The 25,334-nt window shown below is 37.0% G+C and overlaps 1 protein-coding gene across 1 annotated transcript in view; it reads right to left on the reverse strand.

Annotated features, from left to right (window-relative positions):
- HEPHL1 (hephaestin like 1) overlaps positions 1 to 25,334 on the reverse strand; it is an 88,223-nt gene that overhangs the window by 45,616 nt on the left and 17,273 nt on the right. The window contains exons 3-9 of the mRNA XM_059929401.1: positions 21,404 to 21,616; positions 20,597 to 20,776; positions 15,605 to 15,859; positions 12,400 to 12,568; positions 3,065 to 3,204; positions 2,789 to 2,920; positions 988 to 1,199 (exon numbers count right to left, since the gene is read on the reverse strand). Of these exons, the coding sequence (XP_059785384.1) occupies positions 988 to 1,199; positions 2,789 to 2,920; positions 3,065 to 3,204; positions 12,400 to 12,568; positions 15,605 to 15,859; positions 20,597 to 20,776; positions 21,404 to 21,616 (1,301 nt within the window). The remainder of the gene's footprint in view (positions 1 to 987; positions 1,200 to 2,788; positions 2,921 to 3,064; positions 3,205 to 12,399; positions 12,569 to 15,604; positions 15,860 to 20,596; positions 20,777 to 21,403; positions 21,617 to 25,334) is intronic.

Here is a 25,334-nt window from a genome sequence, read left to right on the forward strand (position 1 = left end):
AGGCTCCTCCTGGGTCTTGAGCCTGCTGGCCTTTTGGGTCTCCTGGGTCTCTTGCTGTGACTCACCCTGCAGATCTTGAAACTTGTCATCCTCCATAGTCATGTGAGCCAACTCCTTATAATAGTTTTCTTTCTATCCATATACACATCCTAATGGTTCTTTTTCTCTACAGAACTAGGATTATTGCCAAATATTATAAAATATACCATTTAAATAAATAGCTTGCTATTTCTGATTGGTAAAGTAACTTAAAATGGTTAAATGGCTGACTTTTCCTCTTTTCATCAATGTGTTTAATATCATGCAGACATAGCTTGAAATGCTATGCTTTGCCACACTAATCAGTGTGGCTTAATCGAAACTTCTAAGTTGGGACTTGCAAGAAACAACCTACTTGCTTTCTTGTTCCTTTGGTCATAGTGACTAATGTCCAGATTATAGTGGTGAGCTACAGGGGTTCTCAAACTTGGTTGCACATTGGAGTCACCTGGAGATTCTGATTTAATTGGTCTGGAACACCTGAATAAAGGATGTTTAAAAGGTCCCCCCAGGTGATTCCAATGTGTGGCCAAATTTGAGAAAACTTGCCCGCCAAAATGTTCCCAATTTGCATTTCATATAGATCTCTGAAGCTTCTAGAATCAAAGCAATGCACAGGGAAAGAGACCCACCAAATTCCAGCCACAACAAGCAGAAATCCTGGTTTTCTAAGTGGGCATCTGTAACTTTCAGATCTTAAATTTACATTTAAGATCTGAAAATTAAAATTTTAATTACATTAAAATTACCTTAAATTAAAATTCAGATCTTAAATTAAGGAAAAACAAAATAAAATAAAATCCTCATTTCGTAGAAGTCAATTTCAAGAGCAATGAGGAAAAATCACTTTTTGTAACTGACTCTTTATTAATATTTACTCCCTAGCCATATTACTGATCTCTCTCACATACAACCCTGAGAAGAACTTGGTGACCTTTGATGGCCTACCTGTGTCCCATCAGCATTGAGAATGCCCTTTTTACAGACTAGCAAAGGCCCTACAAGGCCAGAGCTGGAATCCTTGATTGGCTCAACAGCTGAGAAGTAAAGATAGGTCAGACAGGGGGGATCATCAGCTGTTGGGCTTACGCTTTCAGGCACCGTCCACCTGTATGTGAAAGTTTCACCTGGCTTAACGTGTGCCCCTGGCTTCAGAAATCCTGAGGAGATAAATGAAACAGTTATTCAAAGCAACAGCCAAGAACATTAAACTTGTCACACTGGGTCTTCCAGCCCTGGTGTGTCTCTCTCTGATGATGTACTTTGTGGAAGGACAGTTGTTTTCACTGTATCCTACCAGGGAGGCCACTGCCACAATCTGCTGTTTCATGAGATAGAAGCTTATATCAAAGGATTATCTTCTTCACAGATTACATTTAATATCTTCACAGATACTACTTCTTATTCATCTACCAGGCTTAGCAAATGTTAGAAGAGCGATAATTGCCCACTTATATATTAATATATAAATGTAAATTCATAAAATATCATTGAGTACCTTCCATGTGGAATATATTATACTTGGCCTTGCAGAGGACACCCCAAAAAGTTAAACAAGAGACCTATCTTTAAAGAGTTTGAAATCTAGAAGGTTGAACTAGGAATAACCCAAATAACTACAAGTTAGAGGAGGTAAGCGAAGGCCCAAGGTAACAAAGCTGATAAATGGCAGATCTGGGTTTCAAATTCAGGGCTGTCTGATTCCAAAGACTTTGCACTTAACCCTCACATGATATAGCCAAATGAACACATTGAGTCTCTCCAACTAGACTGGGGCCAGAGACTTTCTGCATCTTGTCCAGAGCTTTGCAAAAAGGTGCCCAGGAAGTTTTCTGAGTTAAACAATAGAAAATGTGGACATTTGCACTGTCACTAGTGTTCTTTCTGCACACACACAAAAGTCATTGTGAGCATTTTGACCAAGGAAGAGACTGCAGGCACAGGAAATGTTGCTGCGGCAGGGGGAGGGGAGGGTGGGTGTAGAGAGGGGGAATGCTCCCTCTGTTCCTTCCTTCTCTGTCCCCTCCCCATCACCTGCTCTGGACTGTGACCGGCCTCATACTTGGGCGTGAAGAAGTAAGTATCCCAGGAGTCATGATGTCTGTTGTAGTGATGGGGAAGGCTTCCAACGCGACCAGGAGTTTCCCAAAAGCAGTATCATGAATGGAAGGATAGCCCCTGCAGCCACTGGGTAGAAGCTGCCTTTCTTACATGTAGAGAGCCTGTGCTACATACTCTGTGATTGGGAGAGGCCGTGTATGATGGTAAGCGCATAATACTGGTTTTAAATAAATATTTGTCGATAGAGACAAAGCAAAGACCACATGTAAGATTTTGATTTCAACAAAACATTGGAAATCAGAGTTCCCTTTCAGCCTTCAGCCACAGATCCCATCCAAATGCAGCAGAAAAGCTCTCCATCTTAGAGAAGTGGGGGTGACTGTGAAAGTAGCTCACTTTGAGATTTATTACATTACTGAGGGAAAAGGAAAGGCATTAACATTTCCTAAGTACCTACTGTGGGCCAGACCCTGTCCTAAATTCTCTCCATCCTTTCCCAAAGCCCTATGAGGTGAGTGTCATTATCTGCATTTGATAGGTGAGAAGAATAAGGTTCAGAAAGTTGAAATAGCTGCTCAAGCTCACAGGGCTGGTAAGTAAAGGGACCAGGATTTGAACCAGGTCTGTCCAGTTTCAAGTCCTTTGCTCACTCATCCTGTTTCCTCCCAAGGCTGAGGCTGGGACTTACCATCTACATTTGGGGCTGCATCAGAGGCCTTGTCATAGATCACACCGTGGGGCAAAATACTGTAGACCTTGTCGGCTTTGTTAGCAAAGGTCACTAACAGAGTATCACCCACCTCTGCCTTGATGATGGGACCTGAGAAATATTAAGAGAAGGAGGGATAAGAGGATGAAAAGAGAGAAGTGGATAGGAGCAGGAGAAGAGTCATTCCATGTTAGGTGTGCATGTCCTACTAAAACATTTCCCCTGTTCAAAACATGACAGATGGTTTCACTGTACCAAGAATTCCAAGGTGGGCTTCTGCCTCAGAGAGTCTTTTTCTTCGAGTAAAAGTTGCATCAACATACTCTATATACTGAGCCTTCCAATATTTTCCTCCTATTCTGTTGTCCCCTTGTGTGAAGTAGAGCTCAGAGTCACTGTGGAAAGAATAGGAAGTTGGCTGAGATTACACCTCTGCATATCCACCAAGTGCCTTAATTATGGAGCTTTACTGTATTGCCTTTAGCCCATTTATCCACCCATATCTCCAGAAAAGATAGCACAGTCTTCAAAATAGTCAACCAGCCTTAAAAGTCTTCAGAAGCTGTTTGATGCTCAAGCTCATTTCTCTCTTAGCCATTGTACTTTCTTCCCCAGAGGTCCAGCAACTGAAGAAGGCACAGGCAAACTCCTAAATTACCAATATTGGAGTCCCAGAATGGTGTCCTACAAAGTAACAAAGAGCTAACTGGTTTCTTTGCAGAATAAGCATCCCTCTATCTCTTGCTGATGTCAATATGAATAGACTCTGCATATAGTATGCTCTGATATCTGGCATGATTAAGGAATGGAGTGTCTAGTTAATCAAATAATTTAATCAATGGAGTTACCATACAAACTATATACATGAAATACCAAATTTCAAAGCTGTGAAATACGATAATATAACTTCCAATTAGTACTATCTCTATTCTATTTCTGTCAATGGGGCCATCACTCTTGCAGACGTGCAGGCTTTGTCTTCTTTTTCTGCCTCATCTCCTTATCTTGTTCATCCTGACTTTGTAACCTTTTATTTTGCACCCTTCCTTTTCTTCACCTTCATTTCTTCATCTTTTCCTTTCCTTCCTTCCCATGGTCACAACCCCAGTACGTGCATGTCCTCCTCACCTTGTGCTTGGACCATTATATAAACCTCCTAACTGTGCACACAGCATCCTCTATCTCACATTGGCTCACTCTTTTTTTTTTTTTTTACCTTTTTTTAAAATTGCATTTTATTTTTTTTGAATTTTTTTATACAGCAGGTTCTTATTAGCTATCTATTTTATACATATTAGTGTATATATGTCAATCCCAATCTCCCAGTTCATCCCACCCCACCCCGCCACAGCTTTCCCCCCTTGGTGTCCATACATTCAGATTTTTTTCTCAGCATACACACTACTACTACGTTAATCTTCAAAATAGTAATTTTTATTGTCATTTTACCTGCTCCAAAATCTTCTGTTGCTTCCAATTGCCAATTGCCAATCAAGTAAAGTTCAAATGATTGGAGGACCTCTGCAATGGATATCCAGTTTACCCCAATTCTCTCTGCATTGCTCTATGTAAGTGCCCGTTCCCCATGCAAATCCCCCACACCAGTCATTCACTCTCTGATCTAATCACTCTGCTTTATGGAAGATGCTTTGCATTAACCCCTGCATCTAAAATTTCCCTCTCTTTACAATTCACTTATATAAATTCTACCATTCTTGAGACCCTACTTAAGTTCCACTTCCTCTGTGAAGTCTTTCTGGTTATCGTAGCTCTCTCTGAATGCGCAGAGAACTCACCGTCTGGACAACTCACCTAAATCTTATTTGTAACTTGCAAAATCACTTCTCTTCTCCTGTGCATTCAGCTTCTTTCTCTACCTGAGATTAGGAACATTGTTTTAGACCTCCCTGCATCCCTTATGTCACTTAGTACATTGTGCTGTCACATATTACATTAAATATTGATTGAATATAGCTTAATATTTCATATTTTATAAGGAGCTTCTGAATTCTGGAAGGCTTCTAAGAAATGATTTTCAATGTTAATTTTCATTATTTTGTTTATGGAGAGATAGTGGTCCATAGAGAATGTTCATATCAAAAACATTTTCATATATGGTCCACACAAATTCTTTAGGCAAGCCTCAAGTGCATTGGTTTGGTGGAAGAATGAATGAATGAATGAAATTTACAATGAAAGAAACAAAGGGTATCTTATTGACCACAAAGACAATTTTTAAAACACTCCCTCAAACATTAAAAGGATTATAGGATAGATTCTTGCTGGGGATGCGGGCCCGGATGGCCGCGGGAAGCCAAGGATACAGCATTACATTTAGTCTTCATGTCTCCATAGGCTCCTCTTGGTTGTGACAATTTCTCATACTTTCCTCATTTTTGATGACCTTGACAATGTTGAGGAGTACTGCCTTGTTCTAAAGCCTCAGAGTCTTCTGCTTCAGTTGGCAGAAAGAGAAAGAGACAGTGGAGGAGCCACTTCAGATTCATAAAAACCACAGCTTAGAGGAAGTAATATCTTGGAAAATTTTGAATATTAAATAATACATGCTACTGGATTATAAGGGAAAGAGTGACTTTAAAGAAAAACCTTGGGGGAGACCTTCAAGATGGCAGAGGAGTAAGACGTGGAGATCATCTTCCTCCCCACAAATATATCAGAAACATCTACATGTGGAACAACTCCTACAGAACACCTACTGAATGCTGGCAGAAGACCTCAGACTTCCCAAAAGGGTCTTGGTGCTCCAGCCGGGAGTCAGGCCTGTGCCTCTGAGGTGGGAGAGCTGAGTTCAGGACATTGGTCCACCAGAGACCTCCTGGCGCCACGTAATATCAAATGGCAAAAGCTCTCCCATAGATCTCCATCTCAACACTAAGACCCAGCCACACTCAATGACCAGCAAGCTACAATGCTGGACATCCTATGCCAAACAACTAGCAAGACAGGAACACGACCCCACCCATTAGCAGAGAGGCTGCCTAAAATCATAATAAGGTCACAGACACCCCAAAACACACCACCGGACATGGTCCTGCCCACCAGAAAGACAAGATCCAGCCTCATCCTCCAGAACACAGACACTAGTCCCCTCCACCAGGAAGCCTACACAACCCACTGAACCAACCTTACCCACTGGGAGCAGACACCAAAAACAACAGGAACTATGAACTCGCAGCCTGCAAAAAGGAGACCCCAAACACAGTGAGTTAAGCAAAATGAGAAGACAGAGAAACACACAGCAGGTAAAGGAGCAAGGTAAAAACCCACCAGACCAACAAATGAAGAGGAAATAGGCAGTCTACCTGAAAAAGAATTCAGAGTACTGATAGTAAAGATGATCCAAAATCTTGGAAATAGAAAGAAGAAAATACAAGAAATGTTTAACAAGGACCTAGAAAAACTAAAGAGCAAACAATGATGAACAACACAATAAATGAAATTAAAATTCTCTAGGGCTTCCTTGGTAGCGCAATGGTTAAGAATCCGCCTGCCAATGCAGGAGACACAGGTTCGAGCCCTGGTCTGGGAAGATCCTACATGCCGCGGAATAACTAAGCCCGTGTGCCACAACTACTGAGCCTGCGCTCTAGAGCCGGCGAGCCACAACTACTGAAGCCCGCGTGCCACAACTACTGAAGCCTGTGCGCCTAGAGCCCGTGCTCCACAAGAGAAGCCACCACAATGAGAAGCCTGCACACTACAACGAAGAGTAGCCCCTGCTCGTCGCAACCAGAGAAAAGCCCGCGTGTAGCAATGAAGACCCAAAAAGCAGCCAAAAATAAATAAATAAATAAAATAAAATCCTCTAGAAGGAATCAATAGCAGAATAACTGAGGCAGAAGAACGGATCAGTGACCTGGAAGATAAAATAGTGGAAATAACTACTGCAGAGCAGAATAAAGAAAAAGAATGAAAATAATTGAGGACAGTCTCAGAGACCTCTGGGACAACATTAAATGCACCAACATTCAAATTATAGGGGTCCCAGAAGAAGAAGAGAAAAAGAAAGGGACTGAGAAAATATTTGAAGAGATTATAGTTGAAAACTTCCCTAATATGGGAAAGGAAATAGTTAGTCAAGTCCAGGAAGCACAGAGAGTCCCATACAGGATAAATCCAAGGAGAAACACGCCAAGACACATATTAATCAAACTACCAAAAATTAAACACAAAGAACAAATATTAAAAGCAGCAAGGGAAAAACAACAAGTAACACATAAGGGAATCCCCATAAGGTTAACAGCTGATATTTCAGCAGAAACTCTGCAAGCCAGAAGGGAGTGGCAGGACATATTTAAAGTGATGAAAGAGAAAAACCTACAACCAAGATTACTCTACCCAGCAAGGATCTCATTCAGATTTGACAGAGAAATTAAAAGCTTTACAGACAAGCAAAAGCTAAGAGAATTCAGCACCACCAAACCAGCTTTACAGCAAATGCTAAAGGAACTTCTCTAGGCAGGAAACACAAGAGAAGGAAAAGATCTACAATAGCAAACCCAAAACAATTAAGAAAATGGTAATAGGAACATACATATCGTTGACTACCTTAAATGTAAATGGATTAACTGCTCCAACCAAAAGACATAGACTGGCTGAATGGATACAAAAACAAGACCCGTATATATGCTGTCTACAAGAGACCCATTTCAGATCTAGGGACACATACAAAGTGAAAGTGAGGGGATGGAAAAAGATATTCCATGCAAATGGAAATCAAAAGAAAGCTGGACTAGCAATTCTCATATCAAACATAATAGACTTTAAAATAAAGACTATTACAAGAGACAAAGAAGGACACTAGATAATGATCAAGGGATCAATCCAAGAAGAGGATATAACAATTGTAAATATTTATGCACCCAACATAGGAGCACCTCAATACATAAGGCAAAGGCTAGCAGCCATAAAAGGGGAAATCAACAGTAACACAATAATTGCAGGGGACTTTAATACCCCACTTTCACCAACGGACAGATCATCCAAAATGAAAATAAAGAAGGAAACACAAGCTTTAAATGATACATTAAACAAGATGGACTTAATTGATATTTATAGGACATTCCATGTAAAAACAACAGAATACACCTTCTTCTCAAGTGCTCCTGGAAGATTCTCCAGTATAGATCATATCTTGGGTCACAAATCAAACCTTGGTAAATTTAAGAAAATTGAAATCGTATCAAGTATCTTTTCTGACCACAATGCTATGAGACTAAATATCAGTTACAGGAAAAAATCTGTAAAAAATACAAATACATGGAGGCTAAACAATACACTACTTAATAACCAAGAGATCACTGAAGAAATCAAAAAATACCTAGAAACAAATGACAATGAAAACACGAAGACCCAAAATCTATGGGATGCAGCAAAAGCAGTTCTAAGAGGGAAGTTTATAGCTATACAAGCCTACATCAAGAAACAAGAAACATCTCAAATAAACAACCTAACCTTACACATAAAGCAATTAGAGAAAGAAGAACAAAAAAACCCCAAAGTTAGCAGAAGGAAAGAAATCATAAAGATCAGACCAGAAACAAATGAAAAAGAAATGAAGGAAAAAATAACAAAGATCAAGAAAACTAAAAGCTGGTTCTTTGAGAAGATAAACAAAATTGATAAACCATTAGCCAGACTCATCAAGAAAAAAAGGGAAAAGACTCAGATCAATAGAATTAGAAATGAAAAAGGAGAAGTAACAAGTGACACTGCAGAAATACAAAGGATCATGAGAGATTACTACAAGCAACTATATGCCAATAAAATGGACAACCTGGAAGAAATGGACTAATACTTAGAAAAGCACAACCTTCTGAGACTGAACCAGGAAGAAATAGAAAATATAAACAGACAAATCACAAGCACTGAAATTGAGACTGGGATTTAAAATCTTCCAACAAACAAAAGCCCAGGACTAGATGGCTTCACAGGGAAATTCTATCAAACATTTAAAGAAGAGTTAACACAAACCCTTCTCAAACTCTTCCAAAATATAGCCAAGGGAGGAACACTCCCAAACTCATTCTACGAGGCCACCATCAGCCTGATACCAAAACCAGACAAAGATCTCACAAAGAAAGAAAACTACAGGCCAATATCACTGATATGAACATACACACAAAAATCCTCAACAAAATACTAGCAAACAGAATCCAAAAGCACATTAAAAGGATTATACACCATGATCAAGTGGGGTTTATACCAGAAATGCAAGGATTCTTCAATATATGCAAATCAATCAATGTGATACACCATATTAACAAATTGAAGGATAAAAACCATATGATCATCTCAATAGATGCAGAAAAAGTTTTTGACAAAATTCAACACCCATTTATGATAGAAACCCTCCAGAAAGTAGGCATAAAGGGAACTTACCTCAACATAATAAAGGCCATATATGACAAACCCACAGCCAACATCCTCCTCAATGTTGAAAAACTGAAACCATTTCCACTAAGATCAGGAACAAGACAAGGTTACCCACTCTCACCACTATTATTCAACATAGTTTTGGAAGTCCTAGCCACAGCAATCAGAAAAGAAAAAGAAATAAAAGGAATCCAAATTGGAAAAGAAGAAGTAAAGCTGTCACCCTTTGCAGATGACATGATACTATACATAGAGAATCCTAAAGATGCTACCAGAAAACTACTAGAGCTAATCAATGAATTTAGTAAAGTTGCAGGATACAAAATTAATGCACAGAAATTTCTTGCATTCCTACACACTAATGATGAAAAATCTGAAAGAGAAATTAAGGAAACACTCCCATTTACCATTGTAACAAAAAGAATAAAATACCTAGGAATAAACCTACTGAAGGAGACAAAAGACCTGTATGCAGAAAACCATAAGAAACTGATGAAAGAAATTAAAGATGATACAAACAGATGGAGAGATATACCATTTTCCTAGATTAGAAGAATCAACATTGTGAAAATGACTCTATGACCCAAAGCAATCTAGAGATTCAAGACAATCCCTATCAAACTACCACTGGCATTTTTCACAGAACTAGAACAAAAAATTTCACAATATGTATGGAAACACAAAAGATCCGAAATAGCCAAAGCAATCTTGAGAAAGAAAAATGGAGTTGGAGGAATCAGGCTCCCTGACTTCAAACTATACTACAAAGCTACAGTAATCAAGACAGTCTGGTACTGGCACAAAAACAGAAATATACATCAATGGAACAGGATAGAAAGCCCAGAGATAAACCATGCACATCTGGTCACCTCATTTTTGATGAAGGAGGCAGAAACATACAATGGAGAAAAGACAGTCTCTTCAATAAGTGGTGCTGGGAAAACTGGACAGCTAGCTACATGTAAAAAAATGAAATTAGAACACTCCCTAACACCATACACAAAAATAAACTCAAAATGAATTAAAGACCTAAATGTAAGGCCAGACACTCTAAAACTCTTAGAGGAAAACATAGGCAGAACACTCTATGACATAAATCACAGCAAGATCCTAATTGACCCACCTCCTAGAGAAATGGAAATAAAAACACAAATAAACAAATGGGACCTAACGAAACTTAAAAAGTTTTACACAGCAAAGGAAACCATAAACAAGATGAAAAGACAACCCTCAGAATGGGAGAAAACATTTGCAAATGAAGCAACTGACAAGTGATTAATCTCCAGAATTTACAAGCAGCTCATGCAGCCCAATATCAAAAAAACAAACAACCCAATCAAAAATGGGCAGAAGACCTAAATAGACATTCCTCCAAAGAAGATATACAGATAGCCAACAAACACGTGAAAGAATGCTCAACATCACTAGTCATTAGAGACATGCAAGTCAAAACTACAATGAGGTATCACCTCACACCAGTCAGAATGGCCATCATCAAAAAACCTACAAACAATAAATGCTGGAGAGGGTGTGGAGAAAAGGGAACCTCTTGCACTGTTGGTGGGAATGTAAACTGATACAGCCACTATGGAGAACAGTATGGAGGTTCCTTAGAAAACTAAAAATAGAACTACCATATGACCCAGCAATCCCACTGCTGGGCATATACCCTGAGAAAACCATAATTCCAGAAGAGTCATGTACAACAGTGTTCATTGCAGCTCTATTTACAATAGTCAGGACATGGAAGCAACCTATGTGTCCATCGACAGATGAATGGATAAAGCTGTGGCTCATATATACAAGGGAATATTACTGAGCCATAAAAAGAAACGAAATTGAGTTATTTGTAGTGAGGTGGATGGACCTAGAGTCTGTCATGCAGAGTGAAGTAAGTCAAAAAGAGAAAAACAAATACCGTATGCTAAAACATATATATGGATCTAAAAAAAAAAAAAGGTTATGAAGAACCTAGGGGCAGGACAGGAATAAAGATGCAGACGTAGAGAATGGACTTGAGGACACGGGGAGGGGGAAGGGTAAGCTGGTTTGAAGTGAGAGAGTGGCATGGACATATATACACTACCAAATGTAAAATCGATAGCTAGTGGGAAGCAGCTGCATAGCACAGGGTAATCAGCTCGGTGCTTTGTGACCACCTAGAGGGGTGGGATAGGGAGAGTGGGAGGGAGACACAAGAGGGAGGAGATATGGGGATATATGTATATGTATAGCAGATTCACTTTGTTATAAAGCAGAAACTAACACACCACTGTAAAGCAATTATATTCCAATAAGGATGTTAAAAAAAAAGGATTATAGGGTAATAGCAACACTTGTTGGTATCACACTGTACACTTTATAATGCTTTCACAGACATCTTTGCATATGATTCTACAATAAGAAGTCACAGGAATCTGCATCCACTTAATGAATTGTTAGATTCAATTTGAAAAAATACTATATGCTGCGGGAGCCCAGAGAAAATTATTCAGGTGTCAGGGGAGGCTTTACTTAAGAGGTGACATTAGAGTTAGAGTTTGAAGGGGAAAATGGCATTATACTGGACAGGGAGAAAGAGGAATTCTGGGTAGAGGGGGCTTAACTTATATCAGGCTGTTCTTGAGCCAAAAAGGTTAACCTTCCTTGACTAGTTCATCTCCATTGAAAGAGAGTCCTGCTGGATCTTCCCTGGTGGTCCAGTAGTTAAGACCCTCTGTTTCCATGCAGGAGGCGTGGGTTGGATCTTGGTCAGGGAACTAAGATCCCACATGCCGCGTGGCGGCCAAAACAAAATAAAACAAAACAAAACAAAAAGAGAGAGTCCTGCCATATTCCCTTTTTAAAACTGTCTGCTTCATGTGTGCAAGCACCTTACTCTCTCCCCTGTCAGCTTAGTATTTCTCATGGCATTTAACGCTGCAGCTTGCACATAGTAGATGCTCATAAAATGTTTGATGAATGAATGAATCTAGTGCTTTGATTTAGCCAGCAAATCACGAAGCAATAAATACTCCTCCATTTCTCAGCTGTACACATTACAGGGCTCAGAGCTCCTTCAGTGATGTCATTATGCTATCTATGCAGTATGTGCTCATAAGAGCAGTGCCTGGACTACAAATGAGATCACAGTGAAAAGCCTAATAGATGCCTCTCTTATGAGAGGCTTAGAAACACCAGCAAAGAGAGCTTACCTGCCAGAGGCATTTAGGGGAAGACCACTGAATTTGTTATAGCCTTGAGGACCATAATCCCAAAGAATTTTTTCAGCTGCTATAAAGTAGTGCCTCTGTTGACCCTTCATCTTGGGGTGAAAAATACCACTTTTGCAGTTACCAACATTGTATTGCCCCAGCATGCCAGCTGCAGAAGAGAGGAAAGCCATGAGCTAAGGTATAAATGCTCCAAAAGAAATCATACAGGAAAAAAATGATAGGTTGACTTCATGAACATTTAAAACTTTTGTACGGAAAACAGGACCATAAACAAAGTTAAAAGTAAAAAATAAACAGTGGGTAGGGGGATATTTTAGCACATATGACAAAAGATTAATATGTAAATACCTTTGATAAATAAGAAAGAAAAAAGTAAATATCCCAATAGAAAATGGGCAAGGGACATTTATAGGTTATTCACAGAAGAAATACTACTGACCCATGAACAAATGAAGGAAAAAGAAAAGTTCAACCTTAATAGTAAAGTGATACTGTTGTTCATTTATGAGATTGGTAAAGACTAGAAAGACTAGTAATTCTCAGTGTTGTCAGATGAACAGGGAAAAGGGAATGCTCACACACTGTGAGTGAAGAGTAACAATTTCTAAAGGGGAATTCGGCACTATATGTCCATAGCTTAAAAAAAATTAAACTCTTCAACCCAGGAATTCTAAATCTAGTAGTTTTCCCAAGGAAATGTCAGCCAAAGTACAAACATTTCTATAAATTGATGTTTATGAGTGTTTAGCAAAAAATAGGGAAAATATATGTGTTAATAAAGACTGTTGGTTAAGTAAATTGTAATCTCCTTACAAAGGACGCTGGAAGGATTAACAATGATGTAGTAGATCTATATTCACTGACATATAAATTTATTTCTGGTATATTAACAAGTGGAAAAAGTAAGCTACAGGACAGTATTAATAGATTGATTTCATTTTATATATAACATAAGCATTTATATATTAAGGTCTAGAAAATAGGAAGGATATTCATCAAAATGTGACACCGTTATCTCTAGAGGTAATTACTAATTTTAAAGTTGAATTATACGTATCTTCTAATTTTTAAACATTTTTTTCTGAGGGTATGGACAATTTAGGAAACACTATTTCAGTAACATATTCCAGCTTATGTCCACAACTACTGGCCACGTTTAGCAATCTTACTAATCTCAAATGGCTGCTAATGCCTTGATTAGTTTCTTCTCAGATTTAGGGATCGTGTGTGGAGAACACTTACAATTTACCCTTTTAGGGAGTTTCAGGTATACCACACAGTATTGTTGACTGTAGTCACCATGGGGTATATTAGATCTCCAGAACCCATTCATCTTGCATAACTGAAACTCGGTATTCTTTGAGCTCTCAAGTGTTTTCACCACCACAACAACAAAAATGTTTAACTACGTGAGGTAATAGATATATTAATTAGCTTGAGTGTAAGGTAATCACACCTTACAAGTATATCAAAACATCAAGTTGTACCTCTTAAATATATACAATTCCTATTTGTCAATTATACCTCAATAAAGCTGGGGGTAGGAGCAGGGAAGAATAGTAACCTTGTCTTGTTCATCTTTGTCTTCCCAGGAGAGTGTCTTATACATATTAACTGAGCAGTTCAACATTTGCTGAATTGAATTTAACTGGAATAACCCAGTGGACAAATGTGAGGTTTGCTTAAGGTTGATGGGAACAAAAATGTGCAATGAAAGCAGCCCTGAAGAGCTGCATCCCTGACCTCATAGTGACTGTGTGTAGTTAGTCAGTATCCAAGTTGAATCACACATTATTTCTTCTATGTTTATCCCATTGACACATTTTCTTTTTATATTCTTGTTTTTACCATGTTAGGCCAAACTTTTAATATGTCATAACTCTAATGTTACCAATGCTTCTTAACTGGCATCCAGTAGCCAGAGTCTCTCCATTGTGTCCTTTCTGCACACAGACATCATATTTATCTTCCTAAACCACTGCACTGATTATGTCACTAGTGTGCCTAAGGATCTAGAAGGACTTACTCTTGCCTTCTAGACAATCCTTAGTCTTGCCATTCAAAGACACTTGCCTGGGGCCCAATCTGCCTCTCTAAGGCTTCTCCTTCATCACTCCTCTGACATGAGCCTAAGGTCCAGCTAAGTAAAGACCTATTCCCAAGGAACCTGAACCAAATCATTCAACAGGTATTTGTCAACAAATGTTTATCATTCATCTTTCATAGGATTTTGTACCTATCATTGCATTGTGTCTCAATATAAGGACGAATGTTCTCACAGAGCAGCCCAGAGATGAAACAAGCTGCTACAATTACTAGGTTGGGATTAACATATACACACTACTATATATAAAATAGGTAATCAACAAGGACCTACTGTATAGCACAGGGAACTATACTCAATACTCTGTAATAACCTATATAGGAAAAGAATTTGAAAAAGAATAGATATAAGAATATGTATAACTTACTTTGCTGTACACCTGAAACTAACACAACATTGTAAATCAAATATACTCCAATATAAAATAAAATAAAAATTTAAAAAAGAGATGTCCAAAAGAGAATTCAAGAATTGGATGGGGGATTGGTCCAGATTATCTATAAATTCCTTTTCAGTGCTAAAAATTTATTATTCTATTTACAATTGCCCATGTGTTTTTCCCAGTTCATGTTGCTTCCTCTGCCTGGAAAGCCTTTTTCCCCTTCTTCATCTATCAAATTCCTAACCTTTCTAGGCTCAGATTAGGGACCACCTCCTCAGGAAGCCTCTCTGCTCCAGCAAAGTGATAAAGCACTCAAAGAGCATTTATCATTCTGCCTCAAGTTTTATTCATTTTGTAAATGTCTGACTATATTTAACTACTAGATTCCAGGTTCATAGAAGGTCTTATTATTTCTTTCAATCACTTCTTACCTGGTTCATAGGGATGTGATTAATAAATACCTGTTGATAAGATGCCAAATAGGCATTATATATTTTCCTAATTTAATATTTAATTTAAAAAAAATTAAAAAATACTAAAAAAATAAAAAATTAGGAATATAATTCCTAATTTCCTAATTTAATATTTAATTAAATATAACACGTACAAGAATCTATCCAACAGCAGGCACTGAATGAGCACCATTGATTGTGTGGTTTAATTGTACCATTGTAAGCACTGGTCTCTGTCCTTTTTACCTTGAAAGTGATCACTGACTTGGCAGGTTATCATCCACTTCCCAGGATTCTCAACTATCATTTCTGTTGTCAGGAAGGTGGCTGGGAAGAGGTTGACGACATCAGTCCGATGGCCTCTGCTGATGAAGGTGTTACCATAAAAATGGATGGAATGGATGTCTATCTCATTCCCCATCCCAAATAGGTGCCAGGACACCGATTCACCAACACACATATCAGGCTCGGGGAAGTTTCCAAAGAGGTATCCATTGAGCGCTGAAAAACAGAAACACTAGTGGAAGAGATTCCCCTGCAGAGGCGAGCAGATCCAGAAGAAATGGTAACACATGCGCTAGCACAGTTGAAAATTAGCACAGATTATTGCTTGTAATGTTTTTGTGCAGAAAGGCATGGTTTCTTTGGTAAAATACAGTCCCAGAAAGGAATGAAAAGCATTAGTCTTTTCAAGAGAAAAGCACTCAATAAAAGTGGTCAAAACAGCCTTCGAGCTGTTACGTGAACACAATGAGATCAGGAGCAAACAAAAGCACTGTTCATACTTCCAGGACAGCTTGGCCACCTCTTACCTCCATCTCTATTTACATATTTACCTTCCCCACCAGATCTGTTCCTTGTAATTAGAAACCCTGTCTTACCTCACAGCGGGAAAGCTGACACATAGTAGCTACTTAAATGACAAAAGCATGCAGCAAGAAGAGAAGGAAAAGAACTGATTAGAAGGGACTTATGAGACATGTTACTTTTTTTGCCATTTCTCCCATGCCCATCCCCTGCCTCTTTAACCACCAATTTGTTCTCTGGATCTATGAACTTGGTTTTGGGGGTTTTGTTTGTTTGCTTAGATTCCACATGTAAAAGAGGTCTTACAACATTTGCCTTCCGTGTCTGACTTATTTCACTTAGCATAATGCCCTAAAAGTCCACCATGCTGTTGCAAATGGTGAGATTTCATTCTTTTTTATGGCTGAATAATATTCTATTGTTATATACCACAATTTCTTTATCCATTCATCCATCAAGGGACACTTAGGCTGTTTCCATATATTGGCTATTGTAAATAATGCTGCAATGAACATGGGGGGTGCATATATCTTTTTGAATTAGTGTTTTCATTTTCTTCAGATAAATACCCAGGAGCAGAATTGCTGGATCATATGGTAGGTTTATTTTTAGTTTTTTTAAGGAAATTCCATACTGGTTTTCATAGTGGTTGTACCAATTTACACTTGTTATTTCTTGTCTTTTTGATAATAGCCATTCTAACAGGTATGAGGTGATATCTCGTGGGGTTTTTTTGTTTGTTTTTAATACTTATTTATTTATTTGGCTGTGCCAGGTCTTAGTGGCAGCATGTGGGATCTTTTTTTTTTTTTTTTTAGTTGCAGCATGCATGTGGGATCTAGTTCCCTGACCAGGGATCAAACCCGGGCCCCCTGCATTGGGAGCTCAGAGTCTTAACCACTGGACCACAGGGAAGTCCCTCTCATGTGGTTTTGATTTGCATTTCCTGATGAGTAATGATGTTGAGCATCTTTTCACATACCTATTGGCCATTTGTATTTCTTCTTTAGAAAAATATCTATTCAGATCTTCTGCTCATTTTTTTAAAATAAGATTGTTTGGCTTTTTGCTATTGATTTGTATGAGTTCTTTATATATTTGGATATTAGTTTCTTATCAGATATACAATTTACAAATATTTTCTCCCATTCAGTCGGTTGTCTTTTCATTTCGTTGATGGTTTCCTTTGCTGTGCAGAAGTTTTTGGTTTGATGTAGTCCCACTTGTTTATTTTTGCTTTTGTTGCTTTCGCTTTTGGTGTCAGATTTAAAAAATCATTACCAAGACCTATGTCAAGAAGCTCACCACCTATGTTTTCTTCTAGGAGTTCTATAATTTCAGATCTTATATTCAAGTCTTTAATCCAATTTGAGTTAATATTTGTGTATGTGTGTAAGACAGTGGTCCAGCTTCATTCTTTTGTATATGGCTGTTCAATTTTCCCAACACCATTTATTGAAGAGACTGTCCTTTTCCTCCTGTATATTCTTACATGGGTTTACTTCAGGGCTCTCTATTCTGTTCCATTGATCTCTGTGTCTGTTTTTATGCCAATATCATACTGTGTTAATTACTATGGTTTTGTAATATCATTTAAAATCAAGGAGCACGATACCTCCAGCTTTGTTCTTTCTCAAGATTGCTTTGGCTATTCAGGGTTTTTTGTGGTTCCATACAAATTTTTGGATTGTTCTATTTCTGTAAAAAATACCATTGGGATTTTAATAGAGATTGCATTGTGTCTATAGATTGCTTTGGGTAGTATGAACATTTTAACAATATTAATTCATTCAATCCATGGACACAGAATATCTTTCCATTTATCTGTGTCTTCTTAAATTTTTTTTATTAATGTCATAGTTTTCAATATATGTTTTTTTTACCTCCTTGGTTAAATTTATTCCTAGGTATTTTATTCCTTTTGAGGCAGTTGTAAGTGAGATTGTTTTCTTAACTTCTCTTTCTGATAATTCATTATTAGTGTAAAGAACTGCAACAGATTTTTGTGTATTGATTTAATATCCCTCAAATTTACTTAACTTATTCGTTCTAACAGTTTTTTTGGAGGCTTTAGGGTTTTCTATGTATAGTATCATGTCATCTGCAAATAGTGACAGTTACTTCTTCCTTTCGGATTTGGATGAATTTATTTCTTTTCCTTCCCTAATTGCTCTGGCTTCGACTTCCAATGCTATGTTGAATAAAAGTGGCAACAGTGCACATCCTTCTCTTGTTCCTGATATTAGAGGATTAACTTTCAGCTTTTCACCATTGAGTATCACGTTAGCTGTGGGCTTGTCATATATGGTCTTTATTATGTTGAGGTATGTTCCCTTTATACTCTCTTTGTTAAGAGTTTTTATTATAAATGGATGTTGAATTTTGTCAAATGCTTTCTCTGTGTCTATTGTGATGATCATATGATTTTTATCCTTCATTTTGTTACTGTGGTATGTCACTTTAATGGATTTGTGGAAGCTGAACCACACTTTCATGATTAAAATCCCATGGATTAATAAATCCCACTTAATCACAGTGTATGAACCTTTTAATGTATTGTTGAATTTGGCTTGCTGATACTTTGTTGAGGACTTTTGCATCTGTGTTCATCAGGAATATTGGCCTGTAGTTTTTCTTTTTCTGTGTGGCATCCTTGTCCGCTTTTGGTATCAGCACAATGCTGGTTTCATAAAACATGTTTGGAAGAGTTTCTCCCTCTTCTATTTTTTGGAAGATTTTGAGAAGAATTGGTATTAATTCTTCTTTGAATGTTTGGTGGAATTAACCAGTGAAGCCATCTGTTTCCTGGACTTTTGTTTGTTGGAAGGTTTTTGATTACTGATTCAATCTCCTTGCTAGTATCAGTCTGTTCAGATTCTATTTCATCCTGATTCAGTCTTGGTAGGTTGTATGGTTCTTATCCATTTCTTATAGGTTATCCAATTTGTTGGCATATACTTGTTCATAGTAGTCTCTTATGATCCTTCTTATTTCTGTGGTATCAGTTATAATATCTCATCTTTCATCTCTGATTTTATTTATTTGAGACCTTTCTCTTTTTCTTAGTGAGTCTAGTTAAAGGTTTGTTAATTTTGTTTATCTTCTCAAAGAACCAGATCTTAGTTTTATTGATGTTTTTTATTGTCTTTTTAGTATCTGTTTCACTTATTTCTGCTCTAATCTTTGTTATTTCCTTCCTTCTAGTAACTTTGGGCTTAATTTGTTTTTTTCTAGTTCTTTGAGGTGTAAAGTTAGGTTGCTTACTTGAAACTTTTTTTGTTTCTTGAGGTAGGCATTTATCACTATGAACTTCCCTCTTAGAACTGCTTTTGCTGCATCCCATAAATTTTGATATATTACATTTCCATTTTCATTTGTTTCAAGTTTTAAAAAAATTTCTCTTTTGATTTCTTCTTCAATATGTTGGTTGTTCAGTAACATGCTGTTTAATCTCCACATGTTTGTGAATTTTCCAGTTTTCTTCATGTAATTAATTTCTAGTTTCATATCATTGTGGTCAGAAAAGATGCTTGATATAATTTCAATCTTCTTAAATTTATTAAGACTTGTTTTATGGCCTAACATATCTATCTTGGAAAATGTTCCATATGCACTTGAGAAGAATGTGTATCCTGTTGTTTTTGGATGGAATGTTCTATAAGTATCTGTTAAGTCCATCTAATCTAACATATTGTTTAAGGCTAAAGTTTCCTAACTGATTTTCTTTCTGGATACCTACATTGATATAAGTGGGGTATTAAAGTACTTTACTATTATTGTATTGCGGTCTGTTTCTCCCTTTATGTTTGTTAATATTTGCTTTATATATTTAAGCGCTCCTGTGTTGGGTGCACAAATATTTTAAATGTTATATCTTCTTGTTGGATTGACCATTATGTAACACCCTTCTTATTATAGTCTTTGTTTTAAACTCAATTTAAAGTCTGATATAAGTGTAGCTACTCCAACTTTCTTTTGGTTTCCATTTGCATGGAATAGTTTTTTCCATCCCTTCAGTGTCAGTCTATGTGTGTCCTTACAACTAAAGTGTGTCTCTTGTATCTAGTATAGAGATGGGTTTTGGTTTTTTTGTTTTTGTTTTTTAATCCATTCAGCCCCTTTATGTCTTTTGAATGGGGAATTTAGTCCATTTACATTTAAAGTTATTATTGATAAGTATGTGCTTATTTCCATTTTGTTAATTGCTGTCAGTTTTTGTAGTTCCTCTCTGTTCCTTTCTTCTTCTCCTGCTCTCTTTCTTTGTGTTAGGTTCTGAGAGGTATTATGTTTCATCACTTTCTTATTATTCTCATTATGAAGTTATAAATCTTGGAAAACTAGGTTTAATATTTCTGTGTGTTCTGTATCCCATGTAGCGCCAAATACACAAAAGGCAGTCGGTATGTATTTGATAACATGAGAGGCACTCACCATGCATTTTGTTACTCCTCTGGAAAACAGCATCTTCTTTGTCAACTGAATCAGGGTCAGTGCAGAAATGTCTGATATTTTCCTCAAGGTACCAGCTTTGATTCTCATCCACAAGAGCAAACATTATAACAAACTCTTGATCCACATCAGTCCTTGTCCCTGAATATTTATGCAGGATACCTATCAGGCACATTCAAAAGAGTAAGAAAAAAATTCAAAGTGGACAAAATCAAGATGAGCTTTTCTTCCTGCCAATGGTATCAGGTAATTTTGAAAGACCTACATGTACAAGAGTAACCCACAACATAAAATCAGTGAAAGGCTTTGATGGAAATGATAAAACCATAGAAAACTCATAAAACAGAAAGCCTCACAACCACAGACTTGGAAACCTGGCTGTCCTTAAAGGAAATATACTATATTGACAGAGCACAGATACACTAAATCAATTAATAAGGAATAAAATAGCAAAGAGATTATGTGGGTGAAATAATAAAGCAAAAGCATTCCTGGTCATTTGTCTACATTTTACACTTTCCTATGTGTGGTGTCAGTGTGTATTTTTTTAAAGCATGTAAGTTTCAGAAGGCTATGATTTTTTTAGGCAGAAGCCTGAATTATTGTCCCTGTTATGGATCTTCCATGTTAGAAAAATTTCTTTAATCTTACAGAAAGTTTGGAAGAAGAGGCACACTCTGTGTGAAGCAAGGGAGGTAGGCAAGACAAGACCTGAAGACTATGTACACTTTTCAACACACCTGGGATTAGGCTCCTAGGGACAGAGAGGGTGGGGAAGAGACGTCTTACCCTCTTTGCACACCAGCAGTGGGCCAATTAGCCCAGAGCAGATGTCCTTAGGGGCATCAATGTGCGAATGGTACACCCAGGTCAGGCAATTTGCATCTGCTGGGGCAGGAGCATATTCTTCTCTCACTGGCCAGACATAGCTATAGTTTTTGCCAGGAGGAACATTGTCATCATCCTTGTTCCTTCCAGATGTTCTATCTGGGTACAGGGCTCCTTCCAAGAAAATATAAAACATAGTTAAAATGCAGAGATCACACACTATAGTGGAAAGAGCTAGAGCTTTGAAATCAAACACACATGAATTAAAATTTATTTGCTATGGGACTTCAGGCTAGTTACTTAAATTCTCCCTGCCTTGGTTTTCTACCAGTAAAGCTGGAATGTTTATATCTACCCCCACAGAGATGTAAGAACTACATGAGGCAGTGTATATGAAGTGTCCTGCACAGAGCCAGATGTTTAAGAAATATTCATGAAGATCCCTTCTGACAGGCCTCCCGTACCAATCAGGAAGACTTCAATCTACTTCACTTAACATCAACTGAAGAAGGAAAGGAGAAGCAGCAGAAGAACTAACAAACACTTCTTGGGCACTTACTACACATTCAGCACCTAAATTTGAGACCTGAGAGATTTTGGGTCTCATGAAAAAGATCTGCTGACCTCAAAGCTAAGCAGGTATAGAGGTGACCACTCAGCAGCCAGGCTTAAAAATAAAAACAAGGAAAAAAAAGAGCAGAAACCTTAGTGGCCAACACACTATAAGGAATACAGATTTCACAGGTTTAACCCGGACAAGTTACTAAACAAAAAAGCAAGTAACATAAACAAACTTGGATGATGGAGGGATCAGAATCCAGAATCCAAAGTTGCTACAGTATATTCTCAATAATTACCAGTTTTCAAGAAGAAAAACAACAGCCACAACAAAATGGGACATGCAAAGAACTAAGAAAGTGTGATCCATACTCAAGGAAAAAAAGCAGCCAATAGAAACTACCTCTAAGTGCTTCTAGGTGTTGAATTCAGCAGATAAAGACTTTAAAGCAGCTATTATAAATATATTCAAGCAACTGAAAGAAACTGTGTTTAAATAATTAAAGGAAAGTAGGACAAATTATTCAACAAATAGAGAATCTCAATAAGGAGATAAAATTTATACATTAAAAAAAAGAACCAAGTTGGAGTTTTCACATTGAAACATACAATAAATGAAATAAAATATTCACTAGAGGGGCTTGGCAACAGATTCAAGATGGCAAAAGAATCAGTGAACTTGAAGAGACATTGACAGAATTATCCTATCTGAAAAAGAGAGGGTTAAAAAAAAAGATTGAAGAAAATAAACAGAAACTCAGAGACCTATGGGACTAAATCAAGTATATTAACATGTGTGTAATGTAGTCTTCCAAAGGAGAGGAGAAAGAAATGGGGGCAGAAAAAAATATTTGAAGAAATAATTGCAGAAATTTTTACCAAATTTGATGAAAAACATTAACTTACACATCAAAGGAGCACAACAAACCACAAGTAGAATAAATACAAAGAATTCATACACAAATATATTGTTGTCAAGCTGTTGGGGAAGAAAAAAAGGCAAAGAGAAATGATCACATACTAGGGAGCCCCAACCTGATTAACAGTTGACTTCCCATTTAAATATTTGATATGAGAAGACAGTGGGATGACATACTAAAAATGCTAGAGGAAAAATACCAACCAAGAATACTACATCCAGCAAAACTAGCCTTCAAAAAAATAAGGCAAAATAAAGATACTCTAGATAAGCAAAAATAAGTGAGTTTGTTGCTAGCAGACCTGTCTTACAAGCAATACTAAAAGAGTCTTTCAGTCTAAAAGGAAATAACACCAGAGAACGTGAATCCACAGAAAGAAGTGAAAAGCACCAAAAATAGGAAAAATGGGAGTTAAAATAAAAGATTCTATAAATATATTTTTCCTTTTTTATCCTAACTTCTTTAAAATTCATAAGATAATATACAGTTCCAAGTATAACATCACATTGTTGGGTTTACAGAGGGAGAGATGTAATGACAATATAACAGTAATAGCACAAAAGAGGTGGATGAGAATGATGCTCTGTTGGAGTAAAACTTTTATATATTTCCAGAATTAAGTAGGTAAAAAATATGAAGTATATTGTGATATGTTAAAATGCATATTACAATCCATAGGCCAACCAATAAGAAAAGAACTCAAAATAAATAGTTGAAAAATCAATGGAGAAATATAAATAGTAGATTTTAAAATATTGTTTTACACCAAAGAAGACAGTAAAGGAAGAACAGGGGAATAAAAAAGACAGAATGCATATAGAAAATAATTAGCAAAATAAGTGTAGCTCAAACCAATCAATAATTACATTAAATGTGAATGGTCTAAACACTCCAATCAATATGCAGAGACTGTCAAATTGGACAAAGAAGTAACATCCAACTATATGCAATCTATATTTTAGATTCAAAAACGCAAATAGATTGAAAGCAAAAGAATGCAAATAGCAACAATATGAGAGCTGAAGTGGCTCTCAATAACAGACAAACTAGATTTTAAGACAAGAAATGTATATAGAGACAAAGATAGATATTTCATAATGATAAAAGAGTCAATATATCAGGAAGATAAAACAATTATAAAGGTATTCATACCTAACAAGAGTCTCAAAACACATAAAGCAAAAACTGACATAACTGAAAGGAGAAATACACAACTCAACAGTAATAGTTAGAGATTTCAATACCCTTCTCTAAATAACTGGTAGAAAAACTAGGAAGAAAATCAGCAAGGATATAGAAGACTTCAACAATGCTGTCAAACAACTCAACCTAACTGATACCTATAGAACATTTCACCCAATGACTGCAGAATACACTTATTTACAAGGGCACACGGAACATTCTTCAGGATAGAAAATAAGCTACACATAAAATAAATCTCAATAATTTAAAAGGAATGATACTTCCATCCAAAAACTACAGAATACAATTTCTGCTCAAGTGCACATGGAACATTCTCCAGGACAGAGCACATCTTGGGTCACAAATCAAGCCTCGGTAAATTTAAGAAAATTAAAATCACATCAAGCATCTTTTCCAACCACAATGCTATGAGACTAGATATCAATTACAGGAAAAAACTAAAAAATACAAACACATGGAGGCTAAACAATATGCTACTAGACAACCAAGAGATCACTGAAGAAATCAAAGAGGAAATTAAAAAATACTTAGAAAAAAATGTAATGAAAACACGACAACCCAAAACCTATGAGATGCAGCAAAAGCAGTTCTAAGAGGGTAGTTTATAGCAATACAATCCTACCTCAAGAAAAAAGAAAAATCTCAAATAAACAGCCTAACCTTACACCTAAAGCAATTAGAGAAAGAAGAACAAAAATCCCCAAAGTTAGCAGAAGGAAAGAAAATAAAAATCAGATCAGAAATAAAGGAAAAAGAAATGAAGGCAACAATAGCAAAGATCAACAAAACTGAAAGCTGATTCTTTGAGAAAATAAACAAAATTCATAAACCATTAGCCAGACTCATCAAGAAAAAAAGGAAAAGACTCAAATCAACAGAATTAGAAATTAAAGAAGAGAAGTAACAACTGACACTGCAGAATTACAAAGGATCATGAGAGACTACTACAAGCAACTATATGCCGATAAAATGGACAACCTGGAAGAAATGGAGAAATTCTTAGAAAAGTACAGCCTTCCAAGACTGAACCAGGAAGAAATAGAAAACATGAACAGACCAATCACAAGCACTGAGATTGAAACTGTGATTAAAAATCTTCCAACAAACAAAAGCCCAGGGCCAGATGGCTTCACAGGCGAATTCTATCAAACATTTAGAGAAGAGTTAACACCTATCATTCCAGACTCTTCCAAAATATAGCAGAGGGATGA

The sequence above is a fragment of the Balaenoptera ricei genome, chromosome 8 (genome assembly GCF_028023285.1).
Source record: "Balaenoptera ricei isolate mBalRic1 chromosome 8, mBalRic1.hap2, whole genome shotgun sequence".
NCBI classification, from domain to species: domain Eukaryota; kingdom Metazoa; phylum Chordata; class Mammalia; order Artiodactyla; family Balaenopteridae; genus Balaenoptera; species Balaenoptera ricei.